The sequence below is a fragment of the Protopterus annectens genome, chromosome 5.part0 (genome assembly GCF_019279795.1).
Source record: "Protopterus annectens isolate FY-2018-M chromosome 5.part0, PAN1.0, whole genome shotgun sequence".
NCBI lineage: Eukaryota > Metazoa > Chordata > Ceratodontiformes > Protopteridae > Protopterus > Protopterus annectens.
In genome coordinates this window covers 1,388,178,679-1,388,202,213 of record NC_056735.1, presented here as the reverse complement: position 1 = coordinate 1,388,202,213, position 23,535 = coordinate 1,388,178,679, and the positions used below count along the sequence as shown (strand labels likewise).

At 41.7% G+C, this 23,535-nt stretch overlaps 1 protein-coding gene across 1 annotated transcript in view; it reads right to left on the bottom strand.

Annotated features, from left to right (window-relative positions):
* Positions 1-23,535, bottom strand: part of ME3 (malic enzyme 3) — a 1,533,849-nt gene that overhangs the window by 16,286 nt on the left and 1,494,028 nt on the right. Inside the window, exon 18 of the mRNA XM_044071202.1 lies at positions 15,203-15,301. Coding sequence (XP_043927137.1) covers positions 15,203-15,301 — 99 coding nt within the window. The remainder of the gene's footprint in view (positions 1-15,202; positions 15,302-23,535) is intronic.

Sequence of the window (23,535 nt, the reverse complement as noted above, 5' to 3'; positions counted from 1 at the left end):
AGCCTTCTTTGTTGATCCTTTAACCATTAAAAAAACACATATATACAAACTGCCATAGCAGAATCCATTATATTTCCCCAATTACAAACATAATACCATTATTTATCTTTAGTTAAATAACTGTGACCCTCAGAGATTCACAAACCGTCTTGATGCAAATATAATCTTTCTTACTAAAATGCACATATGACTTGCACGGTCTCCACACTTAAGAAAATATTGAAAAACACTACAGAAATATATAATAAATGAACTGGGTGTATCTTATTAAAAAGCAATCTATGATCAAATAATCATCCCCTTCACCTAATAATCAATATTCTTTCTTTCTCATCCAAGTTTGGCACTTACGATATAATTCCCATCATCAGTCTGGATTCTTTTCTCATAAAAAGACCTACCTAGAAACGTGAACTTGTTTTAAATCACTACTGTAATTACAGTGATTCCTTTCCACTTCCTTACAGATGAGGTGTCAGTGTATAGGCAATCATGCCTGACCTTCTGCCTTAAGACAATCTCATGCTGTAAGGCAAAACTTTCATCCCCTCAGCACTCCATGCGAGTCTTTATTCTTTCCCCAAATACTATTCATGTATCTGTCTTTATCCCTATACTGTATAAGCCCAATTATACATCCTTTTCCACTTATAATCTCCTTTGTACTAATCAAGTGACTTACGCCTCAAAAATATCTCTAGATCATCCTCTACTTCAGTGAAGCAAAAGCTGTCAACTAAAATATTCGTACACAAAAACTATAGTATATTAAGCATGCGCGCACTCACACACACACGCACACGCGTGCACACGCGCATGCACACGCACACACACACACATGCATGTACACACACATGCACGCACACACACATGCACGCACACACGCATGCACACACACAACCCACTGTAATCTTCTAAAACTATTCAGCCTGCCAGTTCCTGATGCTCCTGCTTCCTTCTAAATCTTAGCCAATCTAACCCATCAGAATAACCAGCAGGAGGTATGACAAACATAATGTTATTCTCTAGTTGGGTTTTCTCCAGAAAGACCACTGACAACAAAACCTAAACTTCTATTCTAATGCAGCTTCTTTTTTCAGTTACAAAATTTGATGCAAAATTATCATGCCTGGCATAATGTATCCGCTATGTTCAACTTTCTCATCCATACATCATGCAACTAATACATAATAAAATACCCAACATTGCTTCCTGTACTAGGATGACCTTTTTTCTCATTTTACATGACCCAGCACACCTCCTGTTATTCAATAGCTGAATTCAAATAATTACTCCTATGAACGGATATTCAAAAATGATCATCCATGCCCCAAAATGTATACAGTATAATACTGTTCTCTAATTGTCACCTTAAGGACAGCAACCTCTTCAATTATTTAAAAATGATCCCCCTTTAATACTGGTCTTTTTCATTAAATGCATCCATCTTTTCACCTACAAATCAAATTAAATTGATGACATTCAGCGCAACAGACAGATACATTAAAGCAACTCATTAAAGTATAATAAAATCTGAATGTAGTTAAAGCATGCCCTACAACACCCATGGTCATAGTGTATGCAATGAAATCAACTAACTCAAACTAACATTTTATCTATCCATAATTCAGTCTAATATTCATAGCTTTATCACAAAAAGACAGTAATGCTAATTATAAAGGATGCTGCAATATAAGGAGGTTACATCAGTGTGGCAGTAAAGAAACCTTTGTACTTAAAACTCAAAATAAGCATTAAGAAAGAACCACTTTGGTTGTTATAAGGACTGCTTTAACACAAACTAATTAAATAAGTCAGTATCCTGCTGTCTAAAGCAAAATGAAAATGAAAGAAAAGATCCATCTTCTTGATGCATTAAAGTATTGTAACGCATAAATCTTTCCAACGGCAGCTCATGTCTACAATTATATAATTCAAAAGAGAATAATACAATTAAACCACTTTAATTACAGGGAGAGCTGCTCTAACCCAAACTATGCAAACTGCACATAATTATGCCATCTAAATCAAACAGAGGAAAGTTCCCTCATCTTATTACATTATAGTAGTCTCAATACAGCTCTTTTAATTAGCAGCCCATCTCTGTAATCATAGACTTCAAAATGCGATATTAAATATACAATAAGCTCTAACTCTCATATTTCCCATAGATGCTCAATAAAGATCTCTCTACATTTTTAATATTAATATGCAAACATTGACATTTATATACTGTCCAGTATGAGTTTCTTTTTAATTTCTTTTTGCATCCTGCAGAAATATAGTTTGAGACCCTCTCTGCAGCTTTTACCATGACATTAATTTTATTATTTTGGTGTCATGAGGCCACTGAGAGCAAATGCTAGCATATTCAAAATATCTACCCAAAATGGTCTTTCATATTACAATATTCCATTGTATTAGACTTACTCTTTTTAACTAATCCATATATATTCCATTCAACCTCTTGCTCCTGGTGCAGTACACAAAAACAGTTAACCTCTTCCATTCCCATTCACTGTCGACTTCACTGAATTAACACACACTCTCCTGCATTATAAGTGCTTAAATATAATTCATCACAGAAGCCCAGTATGACAAATAGGTTCATAGGTTATAGGTCCAAAGGTAAGCACTAGGCTAGCTGCCCTTGAGGGCCATTTTATTCCTAGCCAATTTTCCATTTAGTGCTCTAATTAGCCTATCCCATTTGGTTACAGACTGTCCTTACCCATCCCATGGTGGATAAAAAGAAGTTATGTACTCACCATAACATTCCATCTGAGTAGTTGTACTTTATTTGTCTTCAACCTGTGGGTTTCGGATCCACATCGGATCCGACACGGCTGCATTTTCCAGCTATGGATCCGAGCTCCAGACTCCTCCCCTTACCCATAATGCTCCCGTCTCTCCCTTCAGATTGAGTTTGCTGCCTAAATGGTATCATATACCCGACTCAATATCGCCTTATCATAGCAGGAATCTCCATGACACTCCCAGTCCTGGACAGAGTCAAGGGCCATACACTTTATACAAAGCTAAACACAGTCTGCATCCATGATAAGGTTAGGGAGAAGGAGGGGGGAAGGTTGAAGGCAAATGAAGTACAACTACTCAGATGGAACATTATGGTGAGTACATAACTTCTTTATCTGAAGTAGTTTACTTCATTTGATCTTCAACCTGTGGGATAGAGTCCCCAACTACCATACATTCCTGGGTGGCCCTCATGGAAGGATATTCCGGAGCACCGCAGAGCCAAAGGATGCTCTATTCCGAGACACAATATCCAACTTGTAATGAGAAATGAAGGTATGAAATGAGGACCAAGTAGCTGCCAAGCAGATATCATCCAGAGACACCCTAGACCAGAAGGCAGCTGACATAGCCATAGATCGGGTGGAATGTGCCTTCACTTGTCCTGGCAGGGACCTACCTTTCACCTCATAGGCTCGAGCAATGCACAAAGAAATCCAGCGAGCAATTGTTACCTTGGAAACTGGCTTGCCTAAAAAAAGGTTTAGCATAAGATACGAATAGTTGGTCAGATATGCGAAAGGGTTTCGTCCTATGTAAATAAAATCTCAGTTGTCTATGAACATCAAGCAGATGGAACTTGTATTCCCCTTTTTCTGGAAGTTGGGGAAGAAAACTGGTAAATTTATCGTCTGGTTAAAATTAGCTTCCGAGGCCACCTTAGGAAGAAAGGATGGATTAGTATGCAATGACATTCTATCCTTGTGAAAGATCATGTAAGGCACCTTAATAGAAAGAGTTTGAAGCTCTGACACTCTTCTGGCTGAGGTAATGGGCACCAAGAAAGCAGTTTTCCATGTCAAAAACTGTAGATCAACCGATGCTGTAGGTTCGAAGGGTGCAGAAATCAATGCCTGTAACACTAAGGTAAGATCCCATGAAGGTGTAGGGTCCTTAACCGGAGATCTAAGTAGAGAGGTCCCCTTAAGGAAGGTCTTACAAAGTTTGGAAGAAGCCAGGGAAGACATATTTACCCCCACATGGAAATTAGAGATAGCTGCCAGCTGCACCTTAACTGTGGAAAAACTAGCACCCTGATTGAAGATGCTGGCCAAAAATTCCAAGACCACACAAAGAGGAGTCGTAAAAGGATCCAAAGCCTGCTGAGTGGTCCATATGGAAAAACATCTCCATTTACTACGATACACCTTTCTAGTGGAGGATTTGTGAGCTGCCACCAAAATGGACTTTACACGGGATGACAATCTGGGAGTCCTGATAATCATGGGAACCAGAGCAGTCAAGCCGTGAGCTTTAGACTGTCCAGACCTGGGTGAGGGATCCCTGAGGGATGAGAAAGAAGATCTGGAACTGGATTCAATATCCATGGAGGAACTACTAGGTGAGACCACAGTGAGGGGAACCAAACCTGGCATGGCCAGAATGGGGCTATGAGGATAACTGTACTCCTCAGCCTTCGAGCTTTCTGAAGAAACTTGGACATAAGTGGAAGTGGAGGATAAGCACAGAGGAGACTGGGAGGCCAAGCATGAACCAGTGCATCTCTGGGGGCTTCCCTCTCCGGGGGGGGGGGGGGGGGGGTTCAGAGTGAAAAACTCGCTACATTTCACGTTGGAAGAAGATGCGAAGAGATCACAGCAAGGCTGACCCCACTTTAGAAAGATCTATTCTGCTACTGAAGGATTCAGAGACCACTCGTAAGGCATCAGGATCGATCTGCTGAGCCTGTCAGCTAGAATGTTGGACTGCCCCGGAATGTGTATTGCTATTGGAAAGCAGCTGGTGGAGATCGCCCATTCCCACACTCTCATGGCTTCTCGGTAGAGGGGATAAGATCTGGTCCCCCCTTGTTTTAAGATGTACCAGACTACTGACATATTGTCTGTCTGAATGGCAATCGTCCCTAGAGGAAGATGGGCATGAAGTGCCTGCAATGACAGAAGAACCGCCCTCATCTCTAGAACGTTGATATGCAACTTCGTCTCTGTGGGGGACTACGTGCTTTGGACCATCCTTCCCGAGCAATGCCCCCCCCCCCCCCCTAGCTGGGAGGCATCCATGGTCATCGTGGTTTTGGGAAAAACAGGGTGAAAGGAATGCCCCTTGAGGATATCCAGAGATTGAATCCACCACTGAAGGGAGTCCCTGCATGCCCGCAAGATTCTCACTGGAAAGATGAGAGGAAGGTCTAACAGGGACCACTGGACCACAAGTGTACATTGAAGAACTCTCATATGAAGACGAGCCAATGGCAGGAGATTGATTGTGGCCGCCATGGAACCTAATGCCTTGAGAAATGCTGCAGCTGTGGAGACTTGAGCATGAAGAATTTGTAAGACATGCAATCTTAACCTGCGTACCCTGTCCAGGGTGAGAAAAACCTTCATTTGAAGAGTGTCCAAACATGCCCCGATAAAGTCCAGAATCATGGCCGGCTCTACAGAAGATTTGTTCAGATTGATGGTAATACCCAGATTGTTCACTAACGGGATGAAGTAATCCATGGCCTGACACAGTAGATGCTCTGAGGGGGCAGCAAAGAGCCAATCGTCCAGGTATGGAAAGACTTGAATACCCTGGAGCCTCAGGAGAGATGCTACGACTGCCATCACTTTGGTAATCACCCTGGGGGCTGTGGTGAGACCAAAGGGAGGGGCTCTGAACTGATAGTGATTGGCTCCCAGCTGGAAGTGAGGAAACCTCCGGGAGTGCCTGTCCATTTTGACGTGGTAGTACGCATCCTGGAGATCAGTCAAGCACATCCAGTCTGTGGACTGCAGAAAAGACAGGATAGACTGAAGCGTGACCATCCAGAATTTCATCTTGGTTACTGACAGATGCAATGTGGACAGATCCAAGTTGGGTCTGAGGTCCCCCGTTTTCTTTGGCAATAAAAAAAACCTGGAGTAAATGCCAGATCCAGACTGGTCTGGGGGAACCAGTTGGATGACTCGTTTCTTCAGCAGCTTCCCTATTTCTAGTGCTGCCTCCTCCTGGGATATCTGGAAGGAGTTTGTTTGGACGGGGATGTTCCTTGAATGGAATGAAATATCCTCTGGATATGATTTGCAACACCTAGCGATCCTTTCATAATGGACTCCCATGCCTTCTGGTGTAGCGACAGGTGACCCCCAACTGCCTCCAGAGATGAGCAGTCAGGCAACCCCTCAGGGCTACTGCCCAGGTCCCGCCGAAAAGAGTTCTTGGACTCCGAAATTCCTAGGAACCCCTCTGCCTCTCAGGCAGTGTCTGTTGTTACCCCCTCTGCCTCTGGAGGACGGGGAATCCTAAGCATCCTGGGAAAACACCTGAGACTTCTGGAACCACATCTTCTTCTTTCCTCGCTGCTACCTGGAAAAGAATCTTTGAGGAGAGAAGTGGATCCAGATGGCAGACAGTGCCTTCCCATCCTTGCTCTGGACCAGAGTCTCTTTCATCAACTTCCCGAAGAGGGAAGAACCATCATAGGGGGCGATGGTGAAAGATGCCTTGAAGGACTCCGAAAATTGACACAAACGGAGCCAGGCATGACACCTGATAGCAATGTCTGTTCTGGCCTCCCTTGCGGCCCCCTCCGTAGCATGAGACAGCAGTCTCATGGACATGTTGGCAACCGCTTTTAGAGTGGCCATTCGGGTGGAGAAGGTCTTTTTGTCCTCTGCCGACATGGACACTGGGGTAGATTCCGTGATTTCCTTCACTGGATCTCTCTGGAGTCTAATGACGTGTGCCATATAGTTCAGCGTCCTCATCGAGAAGGTCGCTGAAGCATATACTCCCTTCCCAAAATGGTCCATTGCTCTTGATTCTCGATCAGGGGGCTGAACCATGGAGCTCTCCTGAGCAAGCTCCTTCTTGGTGGCAGCCTTCACCATCATCACATCTACCGGGGACCCTTTGTTTGAATGAGTCCTGTCTGACGGGGGACCCAATACTCTGTCGGGGCACTTAGGGATGGGCTCTAGGGTGTCCGGCTCCTTCCATGCCCTAGATGTTATAAAATCCACTAGTGGAACAGCAGGAGGGGATACCCAAGCCCGAACCGAATGCCTCCAGGAACATGGACTCATCTGAAGTCGGTTTGGGGGCTGACCACCCCCCCCCCCCAGCGAAGGAGCTCCGTGATGTCTGCAAAAGAGTCAGGGGGTGACCTAGGGAAAGCTTTCCCTTCATCCAAGTTCATGTCTTTTGTGAGGGACTCTGGTGGAGAGTCCAAGTGCCTTCTCTTACACTTACATTTGTGTGGTACCTCATCGGGAGACTCTCCAAGGAGGACTCACAGGCCTCTTGATGTTCCACTGGAACTTCCTGGGACATAGTGACCATGGGCTGTCCCTGAGATGGCAAGACGGTTGGAACCGCACTCAGAGCCAAGTGGGTCTGGGCAGAGTCAGAGGACGAAACGGTCAGAGGCGTCAACACCGAGCGAACCCTCTACACCATGTCAAATGCAGAGGGGGAGTGAACCTTTTGGGACGTACTGGTGGGGCCTGTTCCCCTCTGAGCCAACAGCGGATTTGGAGCCAAGCCTCCAGGACCCAAGATGCCTAGTGGGATGCTCTGCTCCAAAACACTCGAAGCAGACAGCGCCCCCCTCGGATCTGACCCTGAGGCTACGGCTCCAACAGCACTGATCCGATCCTGTTAGATCCAACAAGCTCAAGGTAACAGTTGGCATCGAGGTACATGGTACCATCGGCGCCAACCCTTCGACCCCGAGAGTCATCAGATTCAAGAACTCCGAAACCGCAGGTCAGATCAGAGAAGGAGTTATTGGTCAGAACAAAGGTTTAAAGGAGCCCCCTCCAGAGGGAGAAGGTGTCAGCAAGACTCCCATCTGGATCTGGGTGCAGATAAATCTCCTCATCATCTTGTCCATCTCCGTTTCACTGAGACTTTGGGTGGAGCGGCAGAACACCAACAAAACTGGTCAGGAGAGCCAGTGGGAAGAAGTCCTTCCTGAGGATCGGTTACTAGTCTCCTTGGCCTCGGGGGAGAACCTGGAGGAGCGTAAATGAGAAGATCCAGGCCTAGTCATAAGCCTAGCTTTTGGTGGCTGACCCACCTCTGATGAGCGTTCAGGGGACCGCTTGCAGGAATGGTCTTTCTTAACCTTTTCCCCTTCCCTGGACCTCTTGGTGGGAGTTTGAGTCCCCGAGGCTGGGGAAGAGGAAGTAGAAGCAGCAGCCACTGCTATCCCCGCTGGAGAAGAAGGGATCATAGTCTCTGAAGAAGGGAGAAATGCTTTCAGTATCAGTTTGTCCTGCCTGTTCTTAAGTGCCCTGGGGTTGAAACCAGTGCAAATAGGACAGAGGGACTTGAGGTGATCTGCACCAAGGCAAACCACGCACAGAGTGTAGCCATCTGCAGGGGATAGCTTATGGCCACACTCTGTGCATTTCCTAAACCCTGTCTTAGGGGCTTCTGCTATACCCAACACAGGCCCAAAAGGCGCACGCACACACACACACACACACACACACACACACACACACACACACACACACACACACACACACACACATGCTCTTCAGATAGAAAAGGAGAGAAGAAAGTTTTTTTTTTTTTTTTTTTTTATATCCGATGCAGACATGAGTGAAAGTAAAGGATGTAAGGAAAGAAAGAGAAGTAGTCAGGGAGAAAAAAACAGAGTTTAGTTCACTTACATGACCCACTAGCTGGAGCTCAGAAATCACTCTTGTAACCACTAAGGCGGCAAACAAGATCTGAAGGAAGAAGGGAGACAGGGGCATTATGGGTAAGGGGAGGAGTCTGGAGCTCAAATCCATAGCTGGAACATGCGGCCATGTCAGATCCGATGTGGATCCAAAACCCACAGGTTGAAGATCAAATGAAGTAAACTACTTCAGATTTATTTTCTTACCCCTAATGAGAATAATTAGAATCATACCATAGATAATTTGAGGGGACACATGAATGGGATAAAGAATGCAGGAGCTGCCTCTGTTTATTATTGGTACAGGGGGCAATCCTGGGGAAAATTTTCTGCTTTCCATCTATAGATCCAAGTTATGCTTGAATATGGACAGGGATGAACTTTGTTTTATGTGGATGAGAAGTCTGCGAGATATATTTGTCCCTCTAAACTGTACTGGTGATGTTGCAGAAGAGTTTTATATCCCTAGACAGAGTATTTTTGACGCCATTTGACTTGCTGATGTGCAGTAAATGCATCGGTACTGGGTTGGAGGATGCCCTGTACGCCAGACACAGGTACACTCTTAGCTATAGGATACAGAGTACATTGACAGGGCTTTGAGTCAATCCATGTAAGAAATACTTTTTAGGCTTTGTATCCTTTAAGTAAGGTATCACTGTGGGCATTCCAGTTGTATGTATCTGAACAAATACATGTCAACGGAGGCATTATGTTCAATGATTGGTCTAATGAGGGCTGAGTAAAGGAGGACAATGGCATCCCTAGATAGAAACACAATACCTTTGTTTATAATCTCTGCAATATAGAAGGACTTTCTTACAACAATGGACAGACATTGGTCAAAAGTTAGGTCACTGTCCACATGCATTCCCAAATCCTGAACAAATGGGTCAACTCTCATGGGTGTATTGCCAATGTGACAGTTTCCTGGGATAGATGCCTTCCCAAAGGATACAATAATGCATTTTTGGGATTTAGTTTTAGTCCATGATTTTGAAACCAGTTATTTATTTGGGAAAAAAACTCCTACAGGACGGCAATGCCATTTGGGGATTCAAAGACTGCTCCTAGCTTGCAGTCATCTGCAAACTTAATCAGACAAAGCCCTTCGGTATTTCTTTGTACTTGTGTCAAACAGGACAGGACCCAGCACAGAGCCCTGGGGAACTCCATTGGTGATTGGTCTCTTTGTAGAAGTAACCTCCCCATTTTGCTTTCCTGCGGCCTATCTGTGAACTAGTTGGCAATCTAGCATGCGACATAGGCATTTACTCCCACTTTATTTAGATTTTCTACTATGTCTGAATGGGGAATTGTGTCAACAACTTTGGCCAGGTTTTTGTATGTAGTGTGAACCATTTTGCCTTTATACATTGCTTTGGTGACCTTTTCAAAATTCCACCAGGTTGAGTAAGCATGACTTACCCTCAATGAATCCAAACTGAGACAGGTCCAGTGCTTAGGGGTTTCCTATGTCCTGATTGATTAATTCCGTAAGTCTTTCCTTGGCTTTGAATATGATGTTGGGCAAACGTATGGGTCTGTTAACTACCTGGGTCTGTGGAAGGTTTTCCCTTATGCAGGACAATGACTGCAGCTGTTCTCCATTCACTTGGTACAAAATCTGCATGGAGGTTGAGACTGAACAGTGTTGTTACAGGTGTGACTAAATTGTACTTCATGCTATTTAAGATACATCCAGGGATACTGTCAGGACCCATCAATGCAATATTTTTAGCTTCTGATAGCACTGTTAGGATTTGGTCTTGTGTAATAGCTAGAGGCAAGACAGTTTCAGATATATCTTGAGGGAGAGATGGGTAAAGTTAGAGCTAAATTTATCAGCCAATACGTTCACTGTCTCTTCAGCCTCCATGTATGGGACATCATTCACAAACAGATCAGCACATTGCTGTGTTGTGTTTTTGAGATTACATACATAACTACAAAATGCCTTGTGATTGTCTTTGGCTTGAGTAGTTATTTTAGCCTCAAACTTGGCATTAATTTATAGGTTAAGTTCATAGTTGAAGCACTAGGCTAGCTGACCTTGTGGGTCATTTTAAGCACAGCCAATTTACATTTTAGTGCTCATATTAACCTTACAAATCTAACAGGTCATGTAGATTTTATTAAGCTCTTGAGCAGACTCTTTCTTTCAGTGACAAAGGCTCTAACATTATGGGAATTACTCTTCTTAGTTTGGGTCAAAATTCTTTTCCTTTTATTTTAAAGTTTGTTGATATTACGGTTCCACCATGTGGGTTTGTTTCTGGCATTTGCCCTGCACTTGTTCCTACAAGGTACAGCTGCATCTATGCAGCTGTTTATATGCTGCTATAGTGTGTTGGTGTACGTTTCTATGAATTCAGTGGAGGTAATTGGGTTTGGTGGAGACTTGAAGCTTGCCAATGTATCACTTAGGAGTAGGCAGTTTGACTTAAAGAGATTTCTAAAGGTACCTTGAGTGGAAGGAATCTCTGGTTTCAATTTTATTTCAAGGAGATTCCTTTATGGTCAGACATAACAAGCCATGAAGAAACAGAAGGGATGGTGCAAGATGCTCCCATATTAGTAAGGACAAGATCCAATATGTTAATCCCCCTAGTGGGTACTCTGACTAATTTTTCCATGGCATTTGTATTGACAAAGTCCAGGAATCTCTGTGCTTGTGCACTAATGATGGTGTAGGTTTCCCACTCTATAGTTGGATAGTTTAGATCACCTAGGAACTTGGTATTGGCTTTAATACTGAGTGATTTTAGTTCCTGTAAATAGGCATTGTGTCAGAGAGGTTATATAACTGTGTAATATAAGGTACTGGACCTTTCTGATAGTTATTTGGACATGAAGAAGCTATATTACATCATTCTACAAGTCTCTTCTGGATGAAGATTGAGACACCTCCTCCTGTTTTCCCTTCTGCTCAGTAGCTGGTGTAAACATGTGGAAGGCAGTGTAGCACTGCACAGCTGGAGTGCTCTCTGCTATTTTAAACCATGTCACAGTTATTACATAGATGTCAATGTCCTCCACGGTGAGAGGAGTTTGTAGGGAGTGGAGTCTTGTGCTGGCTCCTAGCATTGATCAGCTCAATTAGTCAATAGTTTGATTGAAGAAACCCGAGTGGGTAGAGATGCAGACCATCCCAGTGAAGGAGTGTGGTCTGTCAATAATATCCTCCCAGGCTGACAAATATTGGACCCCTCTTTGAATTACACTAAACACTAAGCCAATTACTGAAGTCAGTTATTTTTTGCTCATATTGCAGTATCATTCTTGGAGAAGGTGGGGGGGGGGTGGCATAATGGTTAAGGTGTTTACCTTAGAGACACAAGGTACAGGGTTTGATTCTCACAAGGGTTAACTACCTAGGCTTAAAATGGCCCACAAGGGCAGTTAGCCTAGTACTAATCTATGAACCTATGAATCAATGCTAGGCTTATACCTGCCTTGGACATAAAGTCGGATAGCTCCATTATGTCTCTCTTCAAACAGTCCAGGAAGGTACACCTCAAGTCACTGACACCAGCATGAACTGTGACAGAGTCATACTGGTACTTGTTATTCAAAGGCTTTAGTGCATGCATGTATGATCTGACAGATCTTGGTACCAGAAAAGCAACTGACCATCACTCTTTCCCTGCTCAGCCTGGTAAGAGGCACATCTGTATATCTTACAATGGAGTAATCTAAAACAAGAATGTTTGGTTGGGTTGATGCCTGCGTTACGTGCTCAGCCTCTGTGACTTTGGGGCTCCATGTGCTATGTGAGGAGGTAGGTTTAACTTGCTGAGTGTGCTTTGTAGACTGGTGGCCTACAAACCACAATGTCAGTCACTGGACATTATTTACTGTTGGGATGAATTATGTTCTATTCATGGAGGACAACGATTTGTGTTGACCTGTATTCCTTCAATATGGTGGCTTGCTATCAGCGAATCATTGTACAATACTGAGGATCTTCTATCCTCCAGTCACTGCTGAGACTTAATGACTAGCATCTCTGTATACTAGTGATGTAAAGCACCACTGCCTTTGTCATTGGTGTGTTCAGGAATGTGAAGCTGCAGTCATGAGTGCAAAAGGGCATGCTGAAAGCAGCAACAGACTCTACCTTGACCCAAATATTTTCTGTCTGGATAAAGAACGAAAAATACATTAAACTTTTAGAGGTATTATTCTGAATACATTTGGGGTCTTTCATACTTCATGAAAAGAGCCTGTAATATGGGATGGTTATTCATTTATTATTAATAGTCTATAACCAGAAACAGCAGCCTGTATTGAAAGGGCAAAGAGGTACTTAAGGCAGGATATAAGTGTCATGCTATCTTCGCAGGAACACAAATGTAATACAGCTCTTCATGCTGTGAACCAAATACCTCTAATCCTGTAGGATCAAGGTCAATAATACTTTGTATCCTGTGGTTTTAGCAGCAAAACAAAAAAATGCAAACTGTCATACAATCATAAGGCAAGGAGCATCTGCATTTTAAGACTAATAGATTTTTTCCTCCATCCTCACTGAGCAAGTTATTCTACTAACTGTTCAAGCCACTAGCAAAATGAAAATGTCCTTGCTGTAACCAGAAGTTCACTTCATCTCACCAACCTCAAAATCTCAGTTCACTATTTGCTAGGTATTGACAAGGCAACACTACCAGATCATTCCACAGTCATGGTGCTTACTTACGAGTACGCTCACCATACATGCTATGTTCCTCCATTTTCATTAAACATTACTCACAATGGCCTCCTTTCTAACATTCATCTAAAACATAATAATGTACCATAAGCTAAAAGGAATAGCACAGCATTCACTTTCAGACTCACAGCAAGCTCACCCAGAATGCCCTGTAGAGATCTCCAAAATGTCAGCCCACAAAAATACCTCTTGCTGCTCCTATGACTATAGTAAGCTAAAACTGTAGCAAATAAATTGCTATGCTTTTACCCAGCATTTACCTCACACACTAAGCACTTCTGCTCTAATGACAAATGCAGAATCAGCATTCATTTATGAACCCATAACATCTTCGCCACTTCATAAATGTACTGCACTCGTACAGCATCAGCAAATACCCTGTTATGATTCTGTTCGCCTTTATCAAATTTATTAGAGCTCAGACTTATTCTGTGCACAGTCAGACTGTTTAATTTCTGACACACATATTTACTGAATTCCAGCTTAAATGAATATTGATGGTTCTGCTGTCCACTGTGCAGATGGCAGCTGCCTCTGAATGGTCCACACTTCTAGACAGCCAGGTCTCAATCTAGTCCCTAGCCTCCTTCTTATTTGACATACTTCAAACAATCAGAAGTTTGCAAATAAAAACTACTCCACCTAATAGACAGTAAATGCTACGGTTTGCCATTTTGGAACTGCAGCTGCCCAAAGAAGCCTTCTACAGGAAGCTTCACACATGGTTTTGTGCTGCTTATAAAGCAAGGATGTTCTGGGAATTTAAACACAGAATCTTTTACAACAGCTTATGCTGATTTGATTTATCATCTACCTGGATGATTGATCATGTGGAGTCATATTTCAGAATAACTGCTTAAGTAAATATGTAAAACATTTTAGTTGCACTGCGTAACTTATTTAAAACACTTAGGAGAAAAATGGCTAATTCAGATTACTGAAGGGCGTGGTACCTGGATGAACAGAGGTCCACTGATATATGTAGAAGAATCCAAAATATAGTGGTCTAGCCTGTCCCTCGCTCTCTCTTTTTTTCTGAGGTACAGGAGGAATGGAAGTCTAGCACATGTCATTAGATGTAGAGCACACAGCAAGGTAGTTCAGGTTCTGAGAGACTGGAAATATCATGTTCACAGGTGTGATGACATGCTGTGTGTACATGTAAGCAAAAATTCTAATATAATAAGGTAAGTTTAAATATGAGCATGCATCGTAATCTAATTGGAAAGGAAATAATTCATTCCTCAGCCCTACAAATGGAAGAGGGAGTTGTTGGGGTCTGCAGCCACAATGCATATAGGGTCCAGGAAGAAATAAACTCTTCCTGTTATTACATGAAGAAAAATATCTTGATTGCCCCAAAATGGGCATGAGAGACTATTACACACACTTTACAATTTAAAGACGTAGACATAAATCTGTGCTGATTCATTATTTTCAAAATGCATCAGTCATCTGCTTGTAGTGAAGAATTCTGGTGCGGATCTATTTTGGCGCTCTTCGTTTGCTTGCTTAACCTCTGTCCTAAATGCTGTGGTAGATAGTTTTAAGAGTATATATATGCAACTGTATCTCTAAGAATGTACTGGACACTTCAGATGCATTTTACTGAACATCCTGCGCTTTAATTGCCATGCATTTTCTACATATCAGTGTTTAATAACACTGGTTTCTAGCCCATTTCAATGATGAGGAGTGCAATAAGCTTTCTTGTAGTGATAAGCTTGCGGCAGTGGACAGGATGCAGATGCCAGACAATGGAATGTCCTCTAATAAAATAGGAAGAAAGAGACAGTGGTAAAAATAAATACACCTACTTTTACAGCAATTTTGAAGGACACGTCTTGAATGGAACTCAGTGGAGGATACAGACGGCCTTCTGCAAGATCCTTTTCTTCCACCTGTTCAGCTATAGACTACAAAGAAAGAAAAACGTGTTATATGAAGTTACAGTCCCCATATGAACTCCTGGTGTCAACACAGAGCAATAATTGTACATACTGTGCAGTGTAAGAGGAAGTACTAATGCTTTGTAGTCAAGACACACATTTCTTTTAAAAGGCTAATTTGGCAGTGATTGCCACTGCCATCTCAGCTTGGTTAAGGAAATGACATTTGTTTGTTGCCATTCTTCATTGTATTTTAATTTAAAATCAGCCATTAATGCTTAGAATTTCAATGTTCTTAAGGTGCCTGGTGAAGTAACAGGGTAATGCTCACAGAGAAGTACCTGTGTAATTCATACCAGCTTTACGGTAATGTAAACAAGTACTTCAACTTGAGTATGTCAAACTGAATGAGTAAAGTTGTGTTTACTAATGTAGTGTTTAAAGAAGTGTTTACTGAATGAGCAAAGTAGTGTAGTGAATGTACTGTCCATGGCACTTAAGCACACAGACACAAACACCTGCTTCAAAATTTACATACAATTATTAGTGTTGTTTTTTACAGAATTTTCAGGGCATCAGATATAAAGTGTTATAGTGATTTACACAAATAAGCGGTTGTTACATTCCAGAAATGAATGACAGCTTCTTAGCTCCAAAAATGTATATACAAGACTCATTCTGCCCCATAGTGATTTGCCTTAACTACAGGTAAATAGGGTGAGTCAAAGCACTTCAGCAGGTATATATCTTTGAATGTCCAAGTAACAGAAGAGCTTTTGATGACTTTTCATGGGCACACAACTTGCTGCCTTTTCGCAGGCTACACTGCCTATCTGTGACAAAGGTGTTATGGCTTACTGCTGAATCTACCTTAATAAAGAAACTATAAGAAATAATGCAATATGATTTTAGAATTACAGCATTATTCAGCAGAGACAGCCCATTTTTAAAGTGAGTCACCAGCTGTTTTTGGAGGAATCTCAACATTTTTTTAAAACTATATAAGCTATAGCTTGACATAATATATGTGTTCTGTTTGCTAATGTAATAAAAATGAAATCTACACAAGTAGTGCACAGAATTGTCTAAACAGATCATGCTTTCTGAGATGAAATGTTTATTCTGGTATGGTATGATTATATTCATAAAAAGCAAGGATAAAATTCAGAAGCATAGCATTTATTTTCCATTGAGGTTATATCTGCATTCAGAGTGTGGTTACAGTGAACATGGAATAGCACATCAGAAAACAATAAACAAAGCACTTCATAAAATAACAGTTGTGGTTGTCATAAAGTAAAACAATTTAAAACTCTACTTTCTACGTTATGCTGAATTTTTTGTCACAAATTCATTTCTCTTGTCCATATTGATAACTGTAAATACAAAGTTTACTATATTAAACAGGGTTGTGCCTTCTGTGGAACGTTGGGGACCGGGCTGGCAACTCGACATCGTAAAATCCACTGCCAATCATGAGTGGACAGGTGATCCGCTGTGGTGACCCCTAACCGGGAAAAGCCAAAAGAAGAAGACGGCTATTTTAAACAGGGTTAGTCTTATATGACACTGTGAAACAACTGACCTTTAATGAGCCTAAACATGTTACCACAGCTGTATGTAAATATGCAGCAAGAGTGGTTTGTAAAACTCAAGACTAGCAAATAACAGGCCAGTCTGCCAAGCCAAACCATACACCATTCATGGGAACAGGAGAGTCAAGCTTCATAGTATAAATGTCTTAAGATAAATATTCCATGTTTATTTTTCTTGTAATCAAAGAACACATTGATAGAAAAAAAATCCATTTTTCAAGGCTGACCAGGATAAAACATTAACAAGTATTAAAATAGAACAACAATTCCATACATGCTGAGAGCAATTCATTCAAGCAAAAATAAACCATGTATATTACCCCTCAGAATCACTTTTAAGAGGATTTTTGTATGCTGCCTGTCAATTCTTTCTTGCTCCCTCTTCCTTTCCCCTCTCTTTTACTACACTATTACTACCAACAGTGTAGGTTGGCATTCATCTCCAACAAATGATTGTTTACATATCTGCTTTTTTATTTATTAATTTAGCTGCCTTTTTCTTAGCCTCCTCATGGGACACCATTCCTTTCCCTCTCATAAGCTGAACTCTTTAGTTATTTGTATATTTTCAATACTGAAAGTTTTACAGTCATCTGACAAATTATTCGACTAAAATACATCACTTGCCTATTTTTCCAGTTCTCCATTACATATGTGGATTTGGGCAGAGCATCCTATAATTTACTGCTTCTTACCAGTGTTTATAAAATGTTCTTTCTCTTCCCTACTGTCCTGGCCTTATGTCTAATAAATTTTACTGAATGATATCGCCTAAGTAAACATTCCAAAATCCTTCTCCTGCACTACTGCCATCAGTTCCACTCCCGCAGCTGATACTTCATACCCGAATTGCTGAGGCCTAATTTTCGTACTTTCCATTTGTCTGCTATGACATTCAGCTACTACCTTTCTGCTCTGTTAGTTAGCTTTTCCATATCTTTCCATTGAATTTCCTCCCATTCACCTTGAGTATAAAATTAGTAAATATTAAGTGGTAGTAAAATTATAGCGTGTGGGACTGCTGTTTTGGATGTGGATGTGCAGATAAAGAATTTTTAATTTTTATTTGGAAGTTCCTATTCTGAGGACCTGCTATTATTCCATAGGTATCCAAGTACTGTTGCAGTTGCCATGACACTATTTTTCTAGCACCTAAGCCAGGGGTTGCTAAGCCTAAGAGTGGCTACAGTCCTCCAGCAGGTTAAGTTCTTTCATTTTACAGATTAGGGTGATCACAACTTATTTCCAGCAGTTGTAAAAGACTGACTGCATTATGGAAAAAATAATAAATATGTGCACAGTAGCATGAGTAATGAAACCTGCTGCCGTCCTGATGTACTGAGGACATAAAGTCAGGCCTGCCTTTTTGTAAGCTTCTGTATGTGCATAGAGTGGTTTGGCAGTATAACATTTTATGAGATCTTATTTTAAAGAGAAAAGTTGGACTTTGGGGATCTTCTCTATTTGGTAGCTGAGTCATTTCAACACTTGTTCCCACAGCTACTCCTGATGACCAACATCTCTCAAGCTGACTTCCCAGAAGAATGGTGACCATGAGTCTTGTGCTATGTGCTATCCTGATGCAAAATACTATTGCTATTTTTCTGCCATTAAGGAAATGTACTTAACTTCCAAATTATTTTTTTTGGGGGGGGGGATAGTTTTGTCTGTTCCTGATAAAGGTTTGTTTGTTTGTAACTTTTATGTAGAAATCATCATGTTCTGTAAATAAATGGCACTCTATGAGATGGCTTGCTTACAAGAGTGCTACGCTGTGCTATCAACTTCCATTAATGGTTTAAATTCTATTGTTATCCACAATATATACACCACTCCTTTTGCCCTAACTCTTCACTCCCAGCAGCTTTCCATCATGAAGGATGCCACTTCAAATAAGTTAGGTGGTACATGACTTAGTGTCTCTCCCCAGTTTGTATCCTGTTCATCGTCTCAGCTAAAGAGCTGCTGGAAGCAGTGAGGTCTTACAGTAGACTGTACTACATTACATTACCTTAACAGCAGAAGACAATAAGCTATCTGGTCTGTCCTCAAGTGCAATAACATCATCTCCCCTCCATTACTTCCTCCTACCATACCCTTTTTAACTTAACTCATGTGGTCTTGAATGGCTTTGTGGATTCCTTCTCCACCACCCAGCCCAGTAATCCACTCCACTGGTCCACGACCTTCACCTGTGAAAATGTATTTTTGGAGATTCAGAGATAGTTCCTACTACCTGAAGTCTGTATCCTCTTATTCACACTGTTCTTCCTGTTCAGAATGACCCCTTCACGACTCCCAGATATGATCCTGTGCACCAATATTATGTCCCTTCTGTCTCCTGTGGTCTCACAGGAAAACAGCTCTGCTTCTCTTGTCTTTGGTCATATTCTTTCCCCTCCATAAGTTTATAGGTTCATATTGAGCTTATAGCCAAAGGCCCATTGAAAAGCTTAGCTGTAACATCCCTTGATATTCAGGGTGCATTATTTATCCTTCATAAGAATATTATTTACATATACCACAGGCATGAATTTACAGTCCTCCCAGCCAACCATCGAGTCTGGTTTTGAAAGAAGAAAGTGTGTTACTTTGTTTGATGTGTAGCGGGAGTTTATTTCAAAGGCATAAGATGCGCTTGTTTGTAAATCTGTTGTGCCAGCAGGTGCTGTTGTTGTTGCAGTGGAGTTTGAGGTCTTTAGTGTAAGTCTTAGAAAGTTGATTGGTTCTAAAAAGGTGGAGGAAGTTGAAAATGGTAGGGGCGTTTAGTGCTCGAAAGGCTAAATGGAGACCACACCTCACAAGTCTATAGAAGGTTCCTCTGAAGTAGTTTAGATTGAGTAGACCACAAATCCCATAGATTTTTCTAGTGTTTTCCCCTGGATCCCTTCCTGCAGCCCTATGTTGTTTTCCTTATATGGCCTCCAGACTTGTACACAGAATTCAAGGTATGGTCTGACCAAGGTATTTTAGAGTAGAAGCACTGCCTCTTTGCTTCCAGAATATACTCCCCAGAGGACATACCCCAGCATTCTGCTTGCTTCTGCCTTGCTCTTTCTATCTGCTCACAGTGGTTCAGTCCAGCTGTCATCAACACCCTCAGATTTTATTTCTTGCTTGAATGCCATAATTTCCATTCCCAGTGGATATTTCACAACAGAGTTATGTTGACTGAGAGAAGTACTTTGCATTTGTCAGCGGTGAACCTCTACTGTGTCACCTTTCCACCCGCTATGTCAGCATTTCCAAATCCTTCTCCAGACTCTTCCTACCATCCTCCATTGTTGCATCTAAAGAGGCTGGTTTTGTTCTGTGTTCCCTTACATATATCTGAGATAACCATGCTGAAAAGTACTGAATCCAAGACAGATCTCTGCAATATTTCACTAACTTACTTAATTACTGACACTGTCCCTCGCATCCAATTCCTCTGTGTCCTATCACTTAATCATTCAGCTATCCAGTTCTTCTTGGTCCTACTGCCAACCCCTCCAGATTTCTAATCAGACTAACACATGAGTGTGAAAATGGCCTTCTCAAGTCCAAGTAGATCATACCTACCTGTACTCCCCATTAACAAAGTTGTAGAAACTTGATAAGGATTGATCGACAGCGCCTTCTTTTATATTGAAATGTCTTGAAAGTACCAACTGATGCAGCAGCATTCTGATTACTACAGAAGCATAGCTAAGGTACGGAGAAGGGGACAGCTGCCCTAAGACCATGACTGCAGAGAAGTTACTTTTTAAAATGTTTTTGTAACCTCAGATTGACGTGAGGTTGGTTCACAGATGATGTGGAGTTTTTTTCAAAGAAGAGAAAGGAGGAGTGCCAGATCGCAGAAGGGACTTTTTTTGCTTCTCACGTGAATGTTAGGACATCACAGAGATGTGGTGCTCCAGGGAGGAGCCCCAGGTCGGATAAGAGACCTTTTTTTTGAGGGGCACCAGATCAGGGGGCATTACCGGATGGCAGATTAGCCAGCTATGATTCTAGGTTAATACTGCAAAATGAATGCTTTCATTATTTCCGAAAACAAGTAAGATCTAGTACGACAGCAGCAAATATAGTGTTTGTCAAGAGAGAAAAAACAGTTTTATTCAACACTGAACCACTGTCACTACCTTTCATGGGGCAACCATGTCAACAACTCAGTGAGTGGGCTGTACGCCACCCCCATATATGCTATTAGTATGACCAATTTTGGGCACACTGAAGCTCAAGGGCAAGACAAGTTTCACTTTAGTAGTGACATTCTTGTGAAAAGTATGAACTGACCAACAGGCTGAAAACCATAACTCACAAAAAAAGTTTTCAGACAGCTGTCTTGCTAATCTATAAATCTATAAATATATACATTCAGTTTAAATTGTGCTTTGCCAAGTAAGCATATTAAAGTCTGACAGTTTCACTTCTGAGTGTGCATATGTACGAAAGGGGAAACAAGGTACTAAGAAGATAGGAAATTAAATGACATACAATTTTATATACTACACACACACACACACACACACACACACACACACACACACACACACACACACACACACACACACACACACGCAAACAATTTAGCACAGAAATATAAATGGGCCAAACTGATGAGTTGGCACATTACACCGTGCAGATCTGGATTTAATCTCTAGATCCATTACTTGCATGTCGTGTGACCCTTAGCAACTCCCCTCATTTCCCTGTGTTCTTATGTCACCCTGATAAATGGGCCTCTTGGCTAGAAGCACTTAAACTTTAGAGGAAAATATACAATGACAAATAGCAGCAATTTGTTATTACTTCAAACTCTGCTGACATTAGAAATGTCTAGAAAATAAAACTGATAAGCATACGAGTCATACAAGGGATACAGCAAAATGTTGAGTGTGGTATTGTTTAGTTAGTACATAACTCACCATATTCAAGGATGCCAAGTAGCAGATTAAACCAACCGTCAAAAAACTTATACCTGAACACACCAGAACTCAAAATAAATTTGGCACTTTTAAGAGAAGATTAAATTAAAAAAGAACTGACTGAGGTATAGAAAGAGCACACAGCACAGTCTGAGCAGACTTGGTTGGGTCACTGAGGATAGTATCCCAGCCTGTATTCATATGTTTGCTATTTACTGCATCATAATTTTCATTAGTAAAGTCTGTGAAAGATGATTTATTTATTTATGAATGAGTTTGATTTTATTCTGACGCCGAACAGGATGGTATCATGATCTGTGTAAACTGCAGATGGCATAGCTATGGATAGGGGGCAGAAACATACTAGGTTTGCTAGTAACATATCAAACATGTTGCCATCTCAAGTTGTACTTCTATAGTCTGATACTGACAACTTTGTTTGGATAGTTAAAATCCCCCATAAAAATTGCACTTCACTGGCGTTTTACATTATATATCATATTAGGAAAGCATAATGCTCTGTAGGGGAAAAAGACAGTATATGGTTTAGTCTTGCAATATTATATTAAACAGCAATGATACTACGTACTGCATACATAATGCCCACTGGATCCTGGACTGGACTGGACTGAAGAAATCACGCAGAATTTGGTCTGTGAAAAATTCCACACAGCCATGAGCTTGCAAGTGCATCTGCCTTTTTGGGTGCAACAGAAAAAGCAGAGTCTGGGTGCTTCCAGGCTGCAAACATGGCATTTCTTATAACTACTTCCACAGGGGGTTAATTAGAGGTTGTTCTTGTTCTTTCCCAGATACACATTCAGGCGTTTGAGAGGATGGAATGAGGGATACAGGCAAGTTAATAGAGGTTCCCACAAGATTCTGGTTTTCTGCAAAGGTAGGGTCATGGGGGGATGGATGTATAGCGGAGAGGACTATTAATCCTTATTTGTTTCAGTAATAATGATTTCCAGGTACTCAGTCCTTCAAATAAAACTGTGTGGAGGGAGGGGGTTAACTGCCACCACTAATTCCATCAACAAGCTTGTACACAGTCTTCAGTACTTATGGGAACATGATGGGCATGCTGCATATCAGGCAGCAGACATCTGGCAATTGGGTGCATATCTGACAAGGGCAGGGTGGGGGTGTAATATGAATGCACCAGCCTGGACTCAGGCTATGTTCCCAGAGGATGTGTTCCTGCAATCTTTAATTCAAGTTCCCACCAGCCTTTAATCATCTGGTTTGACATCTAATTTCAGAAGCATAAGCTTTGGAACTGGAAATCTGTCAGACTCCCCCCACCCCCTCCCTTTCAAACTGGGCTGCTGGACTTGCTGGGCATAGATGGAAAACCAGGATACTCTAGACTGAAGTCACAGGTGAGTGACTCTAAAGACTGCTACTCTAGACTGAAGTAACAGGTGAGTGACTCTAAAGACTACTCTTGAAAATGGTAGTGAATGAGTTGCAGAAGACTAACCAGGGGATAGAAGTTACCTACATCCTATAATGCACCCACAAAGGTAGAAGCTGGGGAGCAGATCTTCTAAGCCCTTTGACATTCATCAAACTGGAGGACAGTTGACAGGGAGCTCTGCTTAGAGAGAGGGAAAAGCCTGACTATGACCCAGGTGCTCCAAGTTTGATTAGTGTCTTAGGCACCTATAGGAGCTGCTCGGGAGGAAGAATAATGACAAAGGAAAGGCCTGTTCATCTCTTCCAGGGGAGGGTGATGGGATGTGCTTGGTAA